General features: G+C 41.2%; 1 protein-coding gene across 8 annotated transcripts in view; it reads left to right on the top strand.

Moving 5' to 3' along the window:
- The window catches only part of TTLL5 (tubulin tyrosine ligase like 5), a 198,074-nt gene that overhangs the window by 26,609 nt on the left and 151,339 nt on the right, over positions 1 to 20,126 (top strand). For all 8 annotated transcript variants that reach the window (XM_054970990.1, XM_054970992.1, XM_054970995.1 and 5 more), the window contains exons 13-16: positions 7,076 to 7,157; positions 14,286 to 14,347; positions 14,933 to 15,021; positions 17,154 to 17,195. In XM_054970990.1, the coding sequence (XP_054826965.1) occupies positions 7,076 to 7,157; positions 14,286 to 14,347; positions 14,933 to 15,021; positions 17,154 to 17,195 (275 nt within the window). The remainder of the gene's footprint in view (positions 1 to 7,075; positions 7,158 to 14,285; positions 14,348 to 14,932; positions 15,022 to 17,153; positions 17,196 to 20,126) is intronic.

Below are 20,126 nucleotides of genomic sequence, written 5' to 3'. Positions count from 1 at the left end.
CATCTTGTCTGTTTTAAAACATTGCCGGGCTCTTTGTTTCTGAGTCCAGTTCAAGATGTTGGCTATGAACCTTCACAGCCTGAAACTCTCTTGTCCCATATGCCCCCATACATCAGCTATAGTCCTCAGGGCAGTGCTGTCTATTGGTTGTTCCTCCAGTTAAGGAAGCTTGCCTTGTATTGACTAGAACTGTTTTTTTTAAATAGTAGCTGCCACCCTATTTATTGGGCACTCTGAGGCTGTGAGGTGGCAATGAGGAGGCGCTTCCTAGAAAAAGCAGCATGTGACAGAAGGACTGAGACCATAAGTGGCTTTTAATTGCAGCAGGAGTGTGGAAGGGCTGAAGTAAGAGTGAGCAATAGCAACAGTGGCTTGTAGAGATATATGAAATTATTATGACAGTTTGTGGAAAGTGGGTATAAATCCTATCAAGCTGGATGGGTGAGGAAGGATTGATTACCAGGGCCAGGAATTCCAGCATTCAGGCAGTGGGTTGCAGGTTTCATTTCAGCACCTTTATAGGTTATCTAAATGCCTGTAGTCAGTCTTATTGACCTGCCAGCACTATTGGTTACTATATACTGTAGAGTTGGGGTGGGGGCACTAAACAGCACCTTTCTAAGTTGGCTTGCCTGCTTCCCTTTCCTAAAATGGTGTGGATGATGACGTTTTTTTTTTTTTTTAAATTTATTTCAAATTTCTATTCCGCTCTCCCCGCGAGCGGGCTCAGGGCAGATAACAACACAATGCAATAAAATACAATAAAAATTCATCTACATTAAAACATCATTAAAACAGCAGTGTATTTCTATTAATACACATTTATTGTGTATTAATTTATTTCTATTAATACACATTTAGAAATGAAGTTGGAACTGTGATATGACTAGTTCTTCAGATGACTCTTTATCAAGAGTGAGCAGCATCCTATGTACAGAATGCTGCATGGTCTTATGGCTGTCACAAATAATGTGTATACTATATTTATGTTCAGCTTACTAGCTGGGGCCAAATTCTGCTTTTGAAAGATAATCTAAAAAGCATGCCTGCATAAGTTCTGCCTCTACTAGTCATGAAGAAGGATCAGTTCAGGAACTGAAATCCCACCCACTGGCTGGGATCCTGCACAGGATTTCCACATGTGTGGAAGGATGCACATTTTCACTGCTTCCCTCTTCCTGATGCAGACCTCCAACCCACCCCCCCTTCCATACTATTCCTTGGGATCCCTTGTTCCACAGAGCAACATTTCAGGGGGCATTTTGGGCTATGTAGGAGGTGAGGAATTCAGACTCCATGGATGGAATGGAAATCCCTTCCACCAACAAAAATTTTCAGTGAATCCCAGTTCCAGGCTACTGAGAGATGCTGCTTAGTCTCTCTTTTGGCTCTTGAGATTGCTCAGATGCTTTTAATCATCTGTTTCTAGTCTTATGGATAAGACATTTACTGGTTTTTCCTGCACCCAGTGTCAAATTTCACATTTTGAAATATGAACAAGGAATATCAAAAGCTATGGCTCTGGGATTTTTACTTACCTTCTGGTGATTGAATCTTTCAAATATGATGGTATTCTGTTTTTAACTTTTCCTGCAGTTATGAGTATAGAATGGTTTTCTGTTGGGGTGGGAGAGAGGAGGAACTCTAGAATTTCATTAAAACTGTTTATAACCTGTCTACTTCATGAGTAATTATGTGTCTAATCATAGTATTGTCCCTTTTGAATCTTCTTCACTATTATGTTTGTCTTCGATGCTTGTCATCCCCCTGAGTCAATCAGTCTCTGTAATGCTGTATAGTTTTAAAATTATATTTTACACTGGATTGATACGGAACTTTTGTTTTCAGTACCTTTAACGTGAAGGGTTTGTTGTTACACAGTGATGGGTATTATGAATAAAGAGGTTGACATCTGATATCTGCAAAGAAATATGAAGGGGTAAAATTTTATTCTGCTTATTCAGTTAATGGAGTCTGTGTCTGATTTTTCTCTTAAATACCATGGAATCTGACTATTAGCTCTTGACTCCTGAGGTGAATATGGGGTTAAGATTTGAACATGGGGGAGAAAGTAAAGTATAAGCTTCACTGGTTTAATGTATTTTTATGTTCAATGCAGGCAGTTTTCTCCTCATGTAAATGCTAGTTGATTTGACACTGGGAGATATGACTAAATTGCAGGCCTAGGTGGTCTGGCTGTAGCCTCTCTGGAGACTGCAGGTATTATGTATACATCCTGACTAGGCATTGATTTGGCAGGTAGTCTGGAAAATGCCACGGCTTAGTTCTTATGTGAGTGCAGTACAGTAACTGGAGTGGGGGGAGGTCCTGCTCTTAATTGGCAAGTCTTCTTTGACAGGAAAAGGGAATTGTGATAAGCCAACTTCACATAGGATCAAACTCTTTAATAGATTGGGTAAGAAAGTATAGTTTAGGAAACAAGAAGGTGATCCTAATTTTCTTACTGAAAAAATTTAGCAAGCTTATCACCATTTGTAGAAAATCAGAGAGGGTTATACAGGGTTAAATGAGGGAGACTGGGAGTGTTCAGCACTCCAAGCAGACCATTGCAGAGGTGATTCAACAGGAGGAGGAGGAGGAGGAGGAGGGAGGAGACTGGTGTATTCCGGTCCAAGCCTATTAAAGGTTTCATTGTTTTGACTCCTGGAGTCTGCTTCTGGGTGGGCAGAAAAAAGCCCCATTATGGCACAGTAAGGCCTGCTTTGAAGCACTGTGAAACCTTTCCCTGGAGTGAGAGAGAAGATTGTGTGTAGCACAAATTTAATTTTCTGACTCATACTTTACCGCTGCACCCATACCTCTCTGCTCACTGAACTGTGAATCCAGTTCCATATCATGCTCCTGGACCTGTGATACAGGCCATGCATTTTTGAGAAGTGAAGACCAAGGCATTTTCAAAGTCCAAGTGATATAAAAACACAAAGAAAATGTTTTGTATTACTGAAACAAATACCCTTTCACAAAATTGTTACTCTTGTTGAAGATCCAGTACAAGCTCTTGGGTTGCTTCCTTGTCTTACCTTTCTCCAGAGTGCTACTCCAGACAGAGTCAGGAACCTTTGCTCATACCTGTCCTGCTCAAGGCTAAGATCTGTGAATTTAGGCAATGGCTAGAGCCAACAATATGGCATAAATGTTGTTCTAGCGAAGACTGTGGTTGAATTGAGGCCTTAAATACTACTGCAAAGAGGTAGAGATACAGGACTCTCCTCTCCAGGAGCAGGCTGCTGGTACCTAAAGATGCTGTGCCAGATTATAGTGGCAAGTGCTGCGATAGGCCTGAGGCGATCTGAAGGTGCAATATGAGGGTTCAGGGTGCAAATCTGAGTCTGAAGACAAGTCTGTTTCCCAGCAGGCTGACTCAGGTCTTGGGGCTCCTCCTGCACATCAAAGTGGGCTCTTGGATGTCCCAGATGCCCCATTCTGTGGTGGAGTTAGGTGCCCAGCTTCCTCCGCCTCTAAATCTTTGGCCTCCTCATCTGAGGAGGAGTCTGTATGTTGGTCCGTGACAATACCTTGATGATATCATTACTGGCATTTTAACTTTGGCAGCTTTCTAACTGTAGAGTCTTGCTGCTTTCTTCTTTCGCTTGTTTATGGTGAACAGTGAGTGTTTTCCATGTGGCAGGATCACTTTTGCTGTGCTGCATAGCAAAAAGTCATTCTAACTGAATTACCATTTTTTTTCTAATTGAATTATTTCCAATTTTTAACTGAACTGTCATGACATTATCACTATCTGGATATAGTCTGATTAATTAAAACTGAATCCTGACCTGGATGAGGTGGTGCTGGGGATATGTGGTTTTTGACTATCCTTGGATGCTCTCAAATTTGGGGTCCATCAGTTTGTGTGAGACAGAAGTTCTTTGTCGGCAGTAGTATTACTTGAGCCACTTCACTTGTTAAGGGAGAAGAGGCTCTCCTGTAAGCTTTCCTTGTTATAAGAATCTTGGGAGGCTTATTTTTAAATCTTTATTGCGAGGGAGTACAGGTTGCTGAATCCTGTTAGCAGACATTGCCTTCTGAACTCATATCAAGTGCAAACGAAAGGCTGTGAAGATGAAATAGCCATTTGTTGTTTGCAGAAGCCAGTGCAAGTGGAAAGTTGGGAAATCTGATCTTCTGTTTCCTCCTATTTTACCCTTAATGTTAGTGGTGCAATATGAGCTGTCAGGCCTAGTGCCGCATGCATGCCAAGAAGAGATATCCCAGAGCACTACCCTCCTTTAATCAATCTGTGTTCTCTAATCCCTTTACAAAGGGGAAGCGACACCAGGAAGCCTGGCTGCGGCAAGCAGCTGTAGAGTAGACGCCGGAGTTCCTTACACAGCTCATGAGTTATCCTTTTCCTCTGAACTCCAAGAGCTTGGTCTGTACATTCTCCAGAACAGCAGCCGGCATTTCATTGTTCCATATAAAGTCTTTATGCATTGCTGTCAGATTGTGAAACCACTGTCTAGAAAAACCAAGCAACAGTTGTGTTACCTCATGCCTTTGTCCAGGTTTATACCTGGAATCATTGTGTAGCTTTTAGATACAACTCCTGATCCAAAGAGCTTTTTGTGTAAAGATGGTGGAAATGCATTATATAAAAACAGGCAGTTATGGCAGTGTCTAATAAAGGCTATGTTTCTATAAGGAAGAGTGATTATAAAGTTGCTATTAATCTGAGAGTTAGCTATTTGCTGCGAACTGTGATGTTACTGAAGGTTCTGACTAGGAGTGTGCAACAAAAAAAGATTTGAGGAAAAAGAGTTCGGAAATTTTCTGAAGCTGGAAAAAGAGTCGGCAAGCCGCTTTGGAAATTGCTTATTGACCCACTTCAGTATGCTCCATAAAGATTTGGAGCACACTGGAAAGCAACACTTTCCTTGCCGCTTGCAAGTGGCAAGAAAAATGTTGCATTCAACTTCCTGCTGGGGCGCTTTAAATTTTAAATGCTACACTGCTTGTTTCAGCTAATAGGAAACCCCGCCAGTCAGCTGAAGCAAGTGGCCTGGGATTTGAAAGCGCCCCGTTTTGTGCTGCTTGCAAGTGGCACGGAAAGGGGCGCTTTAAGTTTCAAACCCTGCACTGCTTGCTTCAGCTGACAGGTGGGGGAGCCTCATCCCTTGCCAGTCAGCTGAAGCAAGCAGCGTGGGTTTTGAAACTTAAAGCGCCCCCTTTCCCACCACTTGCAAGCGGCATGAAAAGGTTGGCTTTCAAACTTCCCACCCCACTACTTTTTCCACCCATGAGAGGCGGAGTGGGAAGTTTGAAAACAAACAGCCAGAAAAATTCTGCGGACTGCTCCTACTTGACCCGAAACTTTCCGAAGTGATCCGAATCACTTCGGAAATCTTTGATTCGGTATTTCCAAATCAGGCCAACAATACTGGGCCTGATTATTGGAGTCCCAAATCTTTCCTAATCAGGCATGATTCGGGGTTTTTTTTCTGAATTGGAATCCTGAATTGCACACACTAGTTCTGACAAAGAAACAAGAGTTCTTAAAAGATTTGTTCTGCTGCTCAATGTTCAAGCCATCTTTTGTATATATTTCCCATTTGTAACCTGAGTCTAGGGGGAAAAACTTGGTCACTTGGATCTGCATAACACATACAGAGGAAGTATTCAAAACACAAAGGGAAATTTGGAGGTATCTTATGGTGTCCAGAAAAATAAGGGAATAACAAACAGTCTATATAGAGTTTAAGGCCTTCTTCTCATGCTTTTCTCTATGGGAACATCCTTACAAGTGTTATTAGATGTTCCAGAAGAACACACTATCTCTCTGTGAACGAGAGAATGGAATATGTGCATGTGCATATTATTTATTTATTTTAACATTACTTTATACCCTGCCTTTGTCCTCAGTGAGGATCCAAAATGGCTTACACAATTCTCCTCTCCTCCATTTTGTCCTCAGAACAACCCTATGAGGTAGGTTAGGCTGAGAGAGAGTGACTGGCCCAAGGTCACCCAGCAAACATCCATGGCAGAGCAGGGAATCGAACCTGGTTCACCCAGATCCCAGTCTGTCACTCTAACTACTTCACCACACTGGTTTTCAATGTAAACACACACATGTGTATAAAATGAGACGAGAGATGGGTATTTTTTAGAAGCAAAGGAAAATTTTTCTAGCATTCTTCAAAAGAAGACTTACCAATCTTAGGGGAAGGTGGAGGGATATTTCCACAAGGAATGACAATAGATGCTGGTAGCTTTGTTCTAGAAGTATATTTGGACTTTGGTGAGGAGCATGATGCAATGTGAATGCAAAATATCTGTTAGAAAGGAATGTATGATGGGTGTCCCAATGGTAGAGGCTAAGCTAAATTTGTTAATGTGCTACCTAGAAATTCAAAAGCAACTTTTATGCTCCCTAAGAACATGACAAGGTCCATGATAGGCAGAAGACCAGATATTGTAAAGTTATATTTGAGAATAAAACCTTCATTTCCTTTGCAATTGCCTCTCTTGCCACCCTGCTCTTCCCCTTTGTACTCCTTTGCTTATAATGCAGATCAGGTATTTGAGGATAGTGTGACAGGTTCCTTGGTTCCTAAATATGTAGAAGCACTGTTTAGGAAACCTGCACATTTGTAGCTCTGCATTCTGGTGTACTGGGAAATTGGAAGGTAGCTGAGTAGATAGAAATGACCTGCCAACATCTTTTCCACACTGTGACACTGAGAGATCTCTGTCTTTTGGTGCTACACCTCTGAAGATGCCAGCCACAGCTGCTGGTGAAACGTCAGGAACTACAATGCCAAGACCATGGCAATACAGCCCAGAAAACCCACAACAACCATGGAAGGTAGCTGTTCGTGGTTCTTCTGCTTTCCCTATTTCTCTTCTCCTCTTCTATTTATAATTTGCATTTTTTAATCTCATTAGGACTTTTCCTAAGCTTTCGATGGGAAAAGGAACACACATAGGTTTGCTCAAGGAGAGTCAAATTTCTTTTGACAAAGTCCCTTGGCAGAAGCTTATGTGGTGGTGGTCTGAGATTCTGGAAACCAGGTTGTATCATCACTAGATTTTTTTTGTGTGTGCTTTGTTTTAGAGCTTTATGGCTTTGATGTCCTCATTGATTCTACTCTGAAGCCTTGGCTGCTCGAGGTGAACCTGTCCCCTTCCCTGGCCTGGTAAGAATTTCTTGGTAAACAGGATTTGTGGTTGTAGCTGAGTTAACTATTTTGTATGTTAGTTTTTAGAAGGAGGACAGAATAATGAGTTTCTTTGTCCTTCAAAATTCCCATCTGGACAGGAGGCAAAGCCTGCTTGTTAAGTGACCCATGTATGGTATAGGTGCTACTGATCTTCCAGGCTGTTCCTGCTAAGTGACCAGAAACAGAACTTTAGTTATACTTCCCAAAGCTCACTCTTGTTCCTTAGTTTAAAAACTTGATAGTCTTCTCTTTCACTTGCACAATATGTCTTACATATGGATGGAACCATAAGTGAATGAGGGAGGGTTTGTTTTGTGTTCCTTTAGTTCAAGTTGCCTGCCACAGAACCTACAATCTCTACACCATCCTCTCTCACTGTTTCTGATCCTCCGGCTATCTGAAGACAGGGTGTAACAGGATTGAATAGTAGCATGGCAGAAGGCTGCGTTCTTCCACTTACCGCTGTCCACCTGCCCTTTTACCCTAGGCTAGCAGGGAAGGGAGTGAATAGAATTAACTCAGTTGCAGCAACAACCTGAATGATGGCCCAGTCTGTGCAGCCCACTTGATGTCATGGGCATTGAGTCACACTAGTGTTCCTCCCTTTCACCAGCCATACATTTCTCCAGGTTGGGTTTGTGGGTGGTGTGGCAGAACAGCCCCACTGATCTGTGAACACTACCCCTTTTTGCCCTCTGGGTGTCTGGAGTTAACCAGTGGCAATCCAAGTCCCCGCCTGGGACATGCAACCCAGCTGGTGCTCCCCCTAACCCTCAGAGGAGCTTTTGTTGCTTCTCTCTTGTACCTGCTGCCATCGCTTGATCTTTGTGAGAACTGCCCACAGGGAGGGCCAAGGCTCCCTGCACCCCTATGCAGGCTTGCCACTCTGAGGCCTGCCTTGTGCCTGGTCTTCTGCTACCCAGTGCTTGGTTACTGCAGGAACTGTGTGCTGCACTTGTGCACTAATGGGAGATCAGCAATTTGTCATTAGACCACCTCCTGTCTGTGGCGCCTGTTTAAATAGCATGGTTGAGCAGTGAAAGTCTGTGAGTTATGAGGAACAGCTACCAGCATTTAAGAATTTTAAAAAGCATTTATTAAAAAGGAGAGTTAGGGGAGTGCACACTCACACTTTTAAGCACAACACCAAAGCAAGATGGGTTCTTAAAAGAAATACGTAAAAATGCGGTCCCTCTACATGCCTAACTTTGATCTTTTTCTAAGGCAGGCTGTCTGTCTTAAAAAGTTCCTGCTTACAGAGAAGTCATCAAAATTGGTTGTCCTGGCTTAGGCCTCTTAGCCCTCCACATAGCCAATGGCTGCTGCCTGCAAGGATCCAGCTCTCAGCTCCTGCAACTTCTAGTTCAAATGACCAAAGAGATCTTCCTCCCTGTCCCAGGAAGTTTTATTATCTCCCTTTGACCGCCCCAGTCCAAATCCCTTCCCCTCTTGACACATCTGAAGGGTAAGCAGAAAGTGTTCTGGTTACTTCTTTGTCTTCAGCCAGGTGGGGCATCTGCAAAGCTAAAAATGCTGGGTGCTGTTTAGAAAACATTCTCCCCACCCCCTTGTTCTCAGTTAAGAGAGACTTTTAGAACTGGGAGCGAAGGTTTTGATACAGTCCAAACCTTCAAATGAAAGCATTTCTCCACAGGTGGGAGTGGGGCCACTTCCTAACAAGGTTAATATAAGAATCATAGAATTGGAAGGGGCCTTTGAGTCCAACCCCTTGTCCAATGCAGGAACAGCCTAAAGCATCCCCGTCAAGTATTTGTCCAGCTGATTCTTGAAGACTGCCAGTGAGGGGGAACCCCCACATTCCTAGGCAGCCGATTCTACTGCTGAATTACTCTTAATATGAAGAAGTTTTTCCTAATGTCTAGCTGGTACCTTCCCCCCTGTAATTTAAACCCATTGTTTCGAGTCCTATCCTCTGTTGCTGACAGGAACAGCTCCCTTCCCTCATCTAAGTAACAGCCTTTTAAATGCTTAAAGAAAGCAGTCATGTCTCCCCTTAACTTCCTCTTCTCCAAACTGAACATTCCCAAGTCCCTCAGTATTTCCTCATGGGGCTTGATCTCCAAGCACCTGATCATCCTGGTTGCTCTCCTCTGCACCCATTCCAGTTTGTCCACATCCTTTTTGATTCCTGCAGAACTGCACACAATAATCCACGTGGGGCTGATCAACACAGTATATAGTGGGACAATGACATCCTGTAATTTGGATGTTATGACTTTGTTAATACACCCCAAGATTGTTCGCCTTTTTTCTTTCTGCATAACAGTGACTGCTCATATTTAGCTTTCGTCCACCTGTATCCCAAGATCTTGTTCACACACACTGAACATAAGACTACCCCTGCTGGATTGAACCAGTGGTCGATCTAGTCCAACATTGTGTTTCAGACAGTGGTAAACCAGTTGCCCTGGAGGGCCATCAAACAGGGCATAGAGGTCAAGGCTTTTCCCTGATGCTGATTTCTAATACTGGCATTCAGAGGATTGCTGCTTCTGAATATGGAGGTTCCCATTAGTTACCATGACTGTTAATCAGATTCATGAAGGCTAGGTCTGTTAATGGCTAATTCCCTTTTAAAGCCATCTATGCCTGAGGCCATCTCTATTAATTACTCTGCTGGTTCAAATCCCTCTACTGCCATGAACTCAGCAGGTGGCCTCGACTAAGCCACTCTTTGCAAAATCAGCTCCCCAGCTGTATTGTGGGTATAATAATATTACTGACTAAGTTCACCGCTATGTGTGGGCTCTAGAAGAGCGGTATATAAGCAAACTGTTATTATTACTTGTACAGTATTTTCCTTTGGCTATCTGGAATCCATTCCCCATCAACTTCATAGGGTGCCCCTGAATTCTAGTAATATGGGTTAGTCTTTTCTACCTTTTTACTCCCTGCATAATTTTTATGAAATTCTGTCATGCCTCAGCTATATTTTTTTCTAAACAGAGAAGTCCCATACTCTTTAGTCTTTCCTCATAGGAAAGGTGCTCAAAATCCTTAATCATATTGGTTGCTGTAGAAACATCTTTTGCATAATTTGCCCATTAGGTTCCTGAGAATCCACCTGGACCTTTCTATCCAGATAGGTTTGAGGTAGTCCTTGTTCTTGTAAGAGAGGTGGGAGAATTGCTACTGGAAGCAGAGGATCAATTTGACTCATATTTATGCTCAATGTTCCTGGTAGATTTTTTCCTGAGCTCCTTGCTAAGGAAGTTTGAACTTTACAATCACTGGAGGTTAGGACAGGAAGGGGATATTTTATTCTCTGCCTAAGGGGAGTTGAGGCAGCTTTCTCTCAAGTGCTTTAGAAGTCTCTTATGTTTCTTTTCCAGAATCTCTTGATAGCCTTCTCAAAGTAGAATGAAACAGACCACCCAAGGCCAATTTGGTCTGTTTAGCTGACAAGTTGTATTCTTTTCTTGAGAACATCATAGATAAGCTCATGATTCCATCTGTGAATGTGCCAGCAGTCATCCTATCTATTAACATAATTTTAACTTAGGGTAAGAGGGTCCCTAAAGTTATCTGCAATGTGTATAGAAACAGTTTTGAAGAAAAGCTTTGAAGCATCTGTAATATTGCTGTGCACTTCAGTCCCCAGCTTAGTCTATGTGCACATAACCTTCTTGTTGACAGAAGAATGTGACTCTTGGGACTGAAATTTGTCTAATAGTCCCAGGGAGGCCCTAAACAGACCTCCTTATCAGCCTGCCTTTTGGCAGGCTCATCAGTGAATGAGTTCAATGTAGTTCCCCGGTGATGTTCTCTAGTATTATAGCAATAAGAAGTTTATAACTGTAGCGAAGTCATTGTTCCTGATTAGCCCATGTGCCTGATGTCATATGCCTTTCATGAGTACTGTGTGCCTCAGAGAACCTCTGAGTTTTCATCAGCTATGGTTTATCCAACTATAGCAGTAGTTTTGGGAATTCAAACAGTAGTACAGCTCTTCAAGAACCCACTAGCTATGATCCTAAATTGCTGTATCCCAGACATTCAGATAGAAGACCTTTGTGCAACTCCTCTGGGTCCTCCTTAACCTTGAAGAGCCAGAAGAAACATTGCTCTCGCAAATGCTAGCTTGTTTCATAAATGCAGTTCTGTAAATGGCTGGCTCCTTCACTTTATATCTCAGTATAATCACTGCAGATGTTTGGAGGCAGTATACTGTTTCACTAACATACATGCTGGAGTTTGTGAAGATCTTGAGGGGCAAGTTTGTGGCTTCACCAAAATCCAAGAGCATGGACAGAAACCCTATTCTCAGTACAATATCTGTTGAATGCTCAGATCATTAGATCACATGCACAGGGTCAGAGGTCCTCTGCTGTTTATTTGGGTTTTTTTAGTCTTAAAAAAATGGATACTAGAGGGTTGCATTGGACCTGCAGTAACTAAACACATTTTAAGTAGGAGGGCAACTGTTGGAGATACTAGAGTGTTGGCTATCAAATTCTAGGCTTACTTTGCATTATTTGTGCATTCTGTTACACCATGTACAAAGGTCGGACATTTTGAATGCCGTCTGCCTGTTGTCATCTAATCAACAAACCACTGATACATGTCTTGAAAGACCTGATCGTTGGTCTGTACCCGGGCATTCAGAGAACTGGGCTTGAAGGATAAACAATAAATTTTGGATGTTTCACCAAGCAGGCTAACCAGCCTGAAATGCCAGATTGCAGCTCCTAATAGCATCTTGGCATGTAAAATGGAAGATCCCTCTCTTCTTGCCTGCATATTTGAATGTTCTTTTAAAAAGTGTCCTTCCTGTATCCATGTAGGGTCCATTTTTTCTATCTGGATTGGAATCAAAACCATATGCTGGTAGCCCTCATGGGATTCCCTTTTGAACCTAAGTGTAGTTAAGGGATGTTTTTATTCAGAGGACAGTTGTGGCAGTCACAGTAGTTAGGAGGAGAGTCCCAAAGTTGGAGTTACTTTCCCTTAATCCATAATTTTTCTAATTTTTCCCCTAAATGGACAATAGTCCTTAAGTGGAGATCTCCTTTTTACTGCAGATAAATTTGATGTTCTATATTTTGAGATGGTAGTGCTTCCTTCCTTTTGGCAAAATCCTTTTCACTCTCATGAGAATAACTAGCATAGGCTTAATGTGAGGTGATATACCTGGACAAAATTCAAACAAGAAAAGTTAAAGGCCCTCTTTGTATATTTCCGTGAAGCACTTGTGTGAAAGAAGGTTTCAAAACCAGCTCTGTCCACGTGGCATAGAAATTGTTTATAGTTGGTATACTAGGTCTTAGGTAGGACACCATCTTAAGTAATTTTGGCCCATTCCCTGTATGTATTCCCTTTGCTGTCTTTGGACAATTTACAGGTCAGCAATGTAGGCTTCATTGCATATGATTATCAAGCACTGGAAAATAGCCATTTTTTTCCTCCGTAGGTGCTGCATTTGATTAAGGAATTTTGCAGAGAAACTGCTTTTAACAAGAATTCTTACTAGAACCCTTTTCTGTATCCAAAGGGATTTTTTAAAATTTAGGAGTTTTATATAATAAAAGGACAATACATAAAAATACAGTTACTCAGAACCTAGCCAAATATACAAACAAACAAAAAGAATTAACCAACCAACAAAGATAACAAAACACATAGACAAAACAAAGAAAAACATAGGAGGAAAAAAACACTATAGAAACTGAAGGAAGGATTCCGACTTTCTCTGCAACAAATATTGGTATCATTTTCAAATTTTCTCTTACTCTGTATTAAAGATAAAAGTTCTTTTCCCCCTAATACCTAAATCCCTTAGTGCAGAAATCCAGAAATTATCAAATCATGTCTATTTCATGTAAAAAATCTATTAGAGGTTTCCATTCATCAACGAACAAACTTGCTGTCTTTGTAATCAGTGAAGCAAGTTTTGCCATCATTGCAGTCCTAAGGGATTGTGATTGCTTTCCTATTTTCATGGGGGAGGATTTTTTGTACTATATATTCCGGGACAGGGGGAGGAATTCATACTACATCTCCAGTGTTTTATCAGTTTGAACTGGCTGGTAGTCTTGGGTAGTTACATGTGAGCCTTTGAGGCATTTGCTGCAGTTCTCATTTCTTTCTTATTTAACCACTATTTTAGCCATGTTGGCTATCTTTTATTTCTATTCATCAAAGTTAGGGGGTTGAGGGTTCCTGCTTGTTCTATTCTGTTTTGGAAGATGTGGAGGTCCATGGAAGAATCAGTTAACAAGTTGGCCCTGCCTCTGGTGCAAATGGGAGGGGCAATCCTGAAAGATGAGTAATGCCCTCATGCCTCCCAAAGAACATAAGTTAATGGTAAGAAAATACACTATAAGGAGCTATAATTCAGAAAGTGAGTTCTTTTGTGTCAATTATATTTCTTTAACATCTTGCTAGTATGTTGGTCTTTGTGAAATTACTGGATTTTTTTCTCCATACAATTCGGCAATCAAAGATAATCTTCCCTATCTTTGCTGCCTATATCTTATTTATTTGTTACCTTTGGGAATATCCTCCGGCTCTCTTTTGACCCTTTCTGAATTGCATCCAATATGTGTAATGCATCTTGCTCCATAATTCCTAATCCTTGTGTTGTTGTTTTCCTCTTTCCTATGCTTTGCTTGTATCGAGCCTTTGTTCCCTATTGTTCCCACTGCTGTCTTCACTTAATATGCCTTTGTGGGATTTATTAGAATTTCCTACATGTGCATTTTATGCTTCTATCTATGTGGGGATCCCTCATCTTTGAGTCCCTTGATAACTTGCTTAAGAAGGGGTGGTAACAATTGGATATTCCTGTTGAATTAACTTATGCTATATTGAAAGTATAGCACAAGGATTAGTTGAAGAATAATATTTGCCCCGCAGAAAAAACATTTTAAAAATACACATGGACAAAGGAGATTCAGTCAGACATTACATTTAACAAAGCAAACTCTAGAATTCCTTCCTTCACCTATTTAAAAACTTCAAAGAAAATGCATGGCTAAGATGCCATGTTTGTAGGATGTGAATTTCCTTAAACTGTCCCAAAACACATGGAATAAGTTGGAGATGCCATTAACTGACTGTTTCCTTTTGTTTCATGTTGACTAGTGATGCTCCTTTGGACCTGAAGATTAAAGCTAGTATGATTTCAGACATGTTTACTCTTGTAGGTGAGTGCAGGATTTTACCCATTCTGGTCCATCCTTTTGCTAACTTGGATGATATTGGTTAAAAGTGCTTATGTTGTAAATGGGAGAATTGATGAGGGGGAGTCATTACTTCCATACTGTGGGTGTAAGTGTAATATTGAAAAGCTTTGTTATAGTACAGTAGTAGAAGTATAACTTGCTTGGAGAGTGGATGGTACAGAATAGCTGAGCAAAAGCATAAAGTTTGTTGTTATATGGATCTGCTGGGTTGTATACTATGAAAGAATCCCAAATAACATTGAGAAGGTTTTATGGATTCTGATGAGTTAAAGGGCTGACATCTGTGCAGGTAGTATGGGCATTGTGAAATGACTCTAGAATGCTTTATCCAAATGCAGTACAACAAGAGTGGTGAATTTACATTCTATTTGGAGGGAATGCCTCTGTGTTACCCTACAGTCCTTGTTAATTAACCCATGGTTTTGGAGAACATCTGTACCTGCCCTAGTGAGACCATTCTTTTGGTGCAGTCATTATGCTATTGAAGCTTGTTGATAACAAGTTTCTAAATTGCCCAGAAATAAAAATGTGTTCTCACTCCCTCAGGGTTTGTTTGTCAGGATCCAGGTCAGCGGTCAAGCCGAACATCTTATTACTCATCTGAGGCAAGGAAAAACCCATACCAGAAACTTCAAGTAAGGAGAAAAGCAGGAAGGTGGCTTTGTTTGACCCTAATTCACAGCTTTTTTCCTGCTAAAGAATTCTGAAGATTGGTCTGATGGTTTAGGATAACAACCATTCCCTTTCCTTGGCCTTCCCTGACTAGTTTAGTTCCATTGCATTTGGGTAGTTTATTACAGTTGGGTGGTCTCTATAAAGTTGGAAGTGAAATTGGTCTCTAGTTGCAAAAAAAGACCTCTAGTTTTTTGCAGTACCTGTGTGTTTAAAGTACAGAATCCCTGAAAACAGAAGCCTCACCCCCATTCACTAAAACTACAAACTAATCCCAGTATCATGAACATAATTATTTCAGACTTTTATTGGCTTGTCTTGTTTGTTTGCATGTCGCTTTTTCCACCATCCACAGCAGTTCAAGGCAGTTTACAGAAAATCTGACCTTCAGGCAAAAGACAGACAAGGAAAAAAAGCCATACAACTTTCAGCCTCAAGAATATACCCTTTTAATAGATTGACGGTTAAGTGCTATCTGAAAAGAATAGCCTTGCATTTGTTAAGGGAGTGGCATGGAGGGGGCCTCTATACTTCCTCGGTAAATGTTACTCCAAGATGCCAGAGCTGCTACTGAAAAGGAGAGGGCTCTATCTGTAGTTGACAGGACATCTCAAAGGGAGGGCTCAACTAGTAGGCTGCTCTGGAATGATCTGAGGTGGCAAATCTGTACCCTGGAAGAAATATGAAGTAGAGATGGGCTCGAAATGGGAAAAACCTGAAATGAGCGTTTCGTGTTTCGTCACATTCCATGAATCATGAACTTTCACGAAAGGGTTCCGTTTTACAAAACGATTCGTTAGTTTCATGATTTGTCAGAACCCAGAGCACTTCAATGGCCCCATTCATAGCCAGAGATGCCAAACTCTCAGGGAGACTCCAGCAGGCTCTCCTCCACCCACCCTCACCCAACAAGCCAGCAAGAACAAATGCTCTAAATAAGAATATAAGCAAAGAAAATTAAAGAAAAAAAGGTAGGCCTCAGTCAAGCTAGGCCCCAGAGCCAGACAATGCCCTGAAACTGGGGTTGGGTGGGGTGGAGGAAAGAAGGCACCCTCACCCAACGACCTTCCCAGCAAGGCCAAGAGCTGAAAATAAGAAAGAGGCTTTTCAGTCTCTTTTAAAGCAGCAGCAAATCTGGCCAAAAGCTCCCAATTCCACTCTCTCACTCCAAATCTCAGCAACAAGTCCTTCCTCTCCCTCTGTCTACTAGAACTGAGAAGCACAAGGCAGAGAGCTGTGCCTTATATAAGAAATGCTCACATAGAGCAGAACAGGAGGTCTCTGGTTGGCAGACAAACCTGCCTAACAGGGTTTGGAGGGATGAGGTTCGTATTCCCATGGCTACAGAAGGCCCATCTCCTCAGTTGCCTAGGCGATTAACTCCCCTGCTCCTTGCTGTATAGGGTAGAATGGAAGCTCTCCAGTTGGCAGGGAGAGCTGCCTATCAAGGTTATGTGGGCTAAGATTGGGGTTTCCAATGGCAACCAAAATCTACAGACATTCCAGGCCTATGTTGCATAGGGCATCAATGGATCGGCGCCAGCCTGTCTGACATCACGAATTCACAAATTGAACAAATCGGCCCCCAAAGTCGTGAATTTTGTGAAAACCGCCCCCCACGAAACACATTTCATGAAACATGAATCGGCCTGATTAGGCACGAAATTTGATTCATATTTCGATTAATGCCCATGTCTAATATGAGGCACCTCCTTTTTCACAACAGCTGGAACAATTGTTGTCTTTAATTAAAACAGCTTCTTTTGTAATTGAGTTCACAATGGAGCCTTGGTTATTTGTTTCCCAGAGTTGCTAACTGATGTGCTGCCAGGCCAAAAAGAACATTTGTTTTAAATATTCCATATTCTGCGTTATTATTCTGCATTCTGCATGTATATATAAATGGTCTCCTTATTTAAAGTATGCAAATATCTACTGAGGATGGGAATAAAGGAGAATAGATTTTTACCTAGATCTGAAATGTAAATGATGGGCATGCTCCATGTACTTCAGAGACGGTGTACAAGGAAGTGATACCCAGGCAGTGTCATGAGGGGAATGTAGAATTTTTACTCCTTTTCTCTGCCTCTTGTAGCGCCCTGTATCTGCGCAGTCACGATCAACAAATGCCAAATTGGTAGGTTTTAATACTTTATATTGTTTCATTTACCTTTTACAATTTTCAAATTCCCTGTTTTGAATAACATACTGATTACTGTTTACATTGTCTTCTAGTTCTACTTGCTTATTTGTGTGAAAGAAGTTTAAGGGAAAAGAGTGAACAGAATCTATTCTAAATTATGCAAGCTGTAGGCAAATGATTAATTAATGCAAGGCTGCTTATTTTTAATTTAGCAGCAAACTAGCATTTAATATAGAATTCAGATTTCTCTCTGTGTGTCTTTTCCTCACAAATATGTGCATGTGTGTGTGAGGGACCCTTTCTAGTCTTTGTGGCTGTATTAAATTTAAGAATGTGCTGGCAGTGTCTCATGTTTCTGTAGTTCCATTCTTTTTCTAAATATCCTTAATAATGCTTATCAGTTTTTCACCTTTACTTTCCTTACAGTTATTCCCATTCTTGCTCCCTAAATCCCATGCATGCTCAACAAAAATTACATCATCATCACTAATTTGGTCTCTTATGTTCATTCATTAAAGCATTTATATCCCACCTTTCCCCTTGGCTCGAGGCAGTTCTTGCTATTGTTAAATATTTTATTAGAATGCCAAATTTTAGATAATTTTTGTGGAGAATTTGGGCATCTCCTGACATGTAGAAAAATAATAGTATAGGGAAAATGTGAGTATCAGGGAAGATTGTGAAGAGAGAAACCTTGGCAACTCTGAGGAGAGAAATAAGTTAATCTTGAATTGATTGCCTGTGTTGCAGCTGCCACCAGTATCATAGATACAGTCTAAAATTGAAAGGAAAGTTGAGTGTGAGTATTGTGAAAATGTTTGCCTTGCCAAAGAGTTGCTGTTTGTTTTTGTTTAGACTCCTTTTAAAAGCCATGAATATGTTACAACTGGATAAAAGGGCTGGATTATTTAGTTGAAAAGCATGTTGGATCATGTGGATCCTTCAGTTGATCCAGCAAGGCTTTCTTGTGTTCATAATGTTGAGCTGGTCATCATTACATTACATGTAAAAGTTAAAGTAGAAAAAGATGTGTAATATGAAGATTAGTTTGTGTGTGATGTCAATTTATGTGTGGATAATATTTTTAAGAACTCTTATTTTCTGTGGAAGAACAGTTCTTTTCCCCATGGCTAAGGTGAATGCTATACTGTAGATCAGTGCCCCCCAACATGATGCCCACCAACATGTTTTCTAGTGCCAAGTGTTTTCCAAAAGTGGGCAGGGCCAGTTGGGGCTTTTGCCCACTCAGGCTTGTGAGTGGCTATTGGAAATTTGATTGTGCAGATTTTTAAAAACATTGTTTTGACAGCAGCTGCCACTACAGCACCTCTCCTTTGGAGGTTTTTTTAAGCAGAGGTTAGATGGCTATCTGGCAGCAATGCTGATTCTATGATTTAATATGAAATTTAAGCAGATAGTGAGAGGGAGTGCAGGAAGGGATGAACCAGTGCTTGGTTCTTGTGGCCCTTTCTTGTGGCCCTTTCCTGATCACTAATATGGGTTCAGGAAGGAATTATCCCCCAAATTGGCCAGGGATTCTGGAGATTTTTTGCATTCCTCGGGACATTGAGCAGCAGTCACTGGGGGAATAAATGAGGAGACTGTGAGGTTCTAGTGTTATGGATGGGTTGGTGTCCCTTTCAGCTGTATGATTCTGCAAGAATCTTCACTGTGTGACTGAAGGTAAGCCATATCCGCCATTTTGTGGCTGACTTCTCTTGTGGCAGCCATGTAATGGCAGCCATTTTTTGGCTGCACCCACCATGCTACGTCAGAATTCCAAAAGTGCCTGCAGGCTCAAAATGGTTGGGAACCCTTGCTGTAGATGATCTCTCTCTCTAGCTTACCCCAGTGATAAGAGAATATTAAATGGCCATTATTGAGTAAAGCCCTACATAGTCCTGGGACTTGGGGTGCCAGAAGTATGCCTCTTCTCATATGAATGAATACAACATTGTGTTCATCATCAGAGGCTGTGCTCTGGGTGTGCACCAGGGGTCAGGGCTTTTTCTGTTGTGGTGCTTGAGACTTTGTGGGGAGGGGCAATGGCTCAGTGGTAGAGTATCTACTTGGTATGAAGAAGGTCCCAGGTTCAATCCTTGGCATCTCCAGTTAAAGGGATCATGTAGTAAATGATATGAAATACCTCTACCTGAGACCCGGGAGAGCTGCTGCCTGTAGACAATGCTGACCTTGATGAACTGATGGTCTGACTTTGTAGAAGGCAGCTTCATGTGTCTATCTTTTCCCACAGAAATTCACCTTGAATCATTGAGATGCCAAGCAAAAACACAAATATTTTTCCAGGCAAATTATTTCTCTTTGCCTTGATTTTGCTGATTTTCCTTTCCTGAAATATTGTATCTCTTCTTGTGATTTTAAAAAAATGGAAGACTGTTGCTTTAATTCTTGTGCTGCTGTTGTGGATTATTAGGCTCCATCTTGTTTTGTTATTTTTGTTGGTTGTTGTAAGCAGCCACAAATGCATATTTTTACTGAGAATGTGGGATATAAGTATTTTAAATAAAATACATTTTTAAATATTGTATCCTCCTGAGTGCATTCTGCAATCATTTTAGATTTTTACCTTTTCACTTTTAAGCCTTATCCAGCATTGGATTTTTAATCTCTTATTTATTCATTTTTGTGTTAAGAGGAATGAAAACTGTATGAAAGAATGGGGTGTGCGGCTAATAGATCTTTTTGGTATCTTTTTAGAAATGCAGCCATTCTGAGCCCTTAATCTGTAGTACAGCTGAATCTTGTTTTATCTTTAGCTACACTGATCTCAGGGTTTTAAAAAATTTCTTTAGGGAACTTATTGTCTCAAAGTCTTTAAATACCTTAGACTCCAGCCTTGGCAGTACAGCTAGGTCAAAATTGTCTTGCCAGAACTTCAGGCTTTCTTTTTTCCTTGCCTGTGAC

This window comes from Eublepharis macularius, chromosome 2 (assembly GCF_028583425.1).
Source record: "Eublepharis macularius isolate TG4126 chromosome 2, MPM_Emac_v1.0, whole genome shotgun sequence".
Taxonomy (NCBI): Eukaryota; Metazoa; Chordata; class Lepidosauria; order Squamata; family Eublepharidae; genus Eublepharis; species Eublepharis macularius.
The sequence above is the reverse complement of the archived record's forward strand: the minus strand, read 5'-3'. Positions and strand labels throughout refer to the sequence as shown.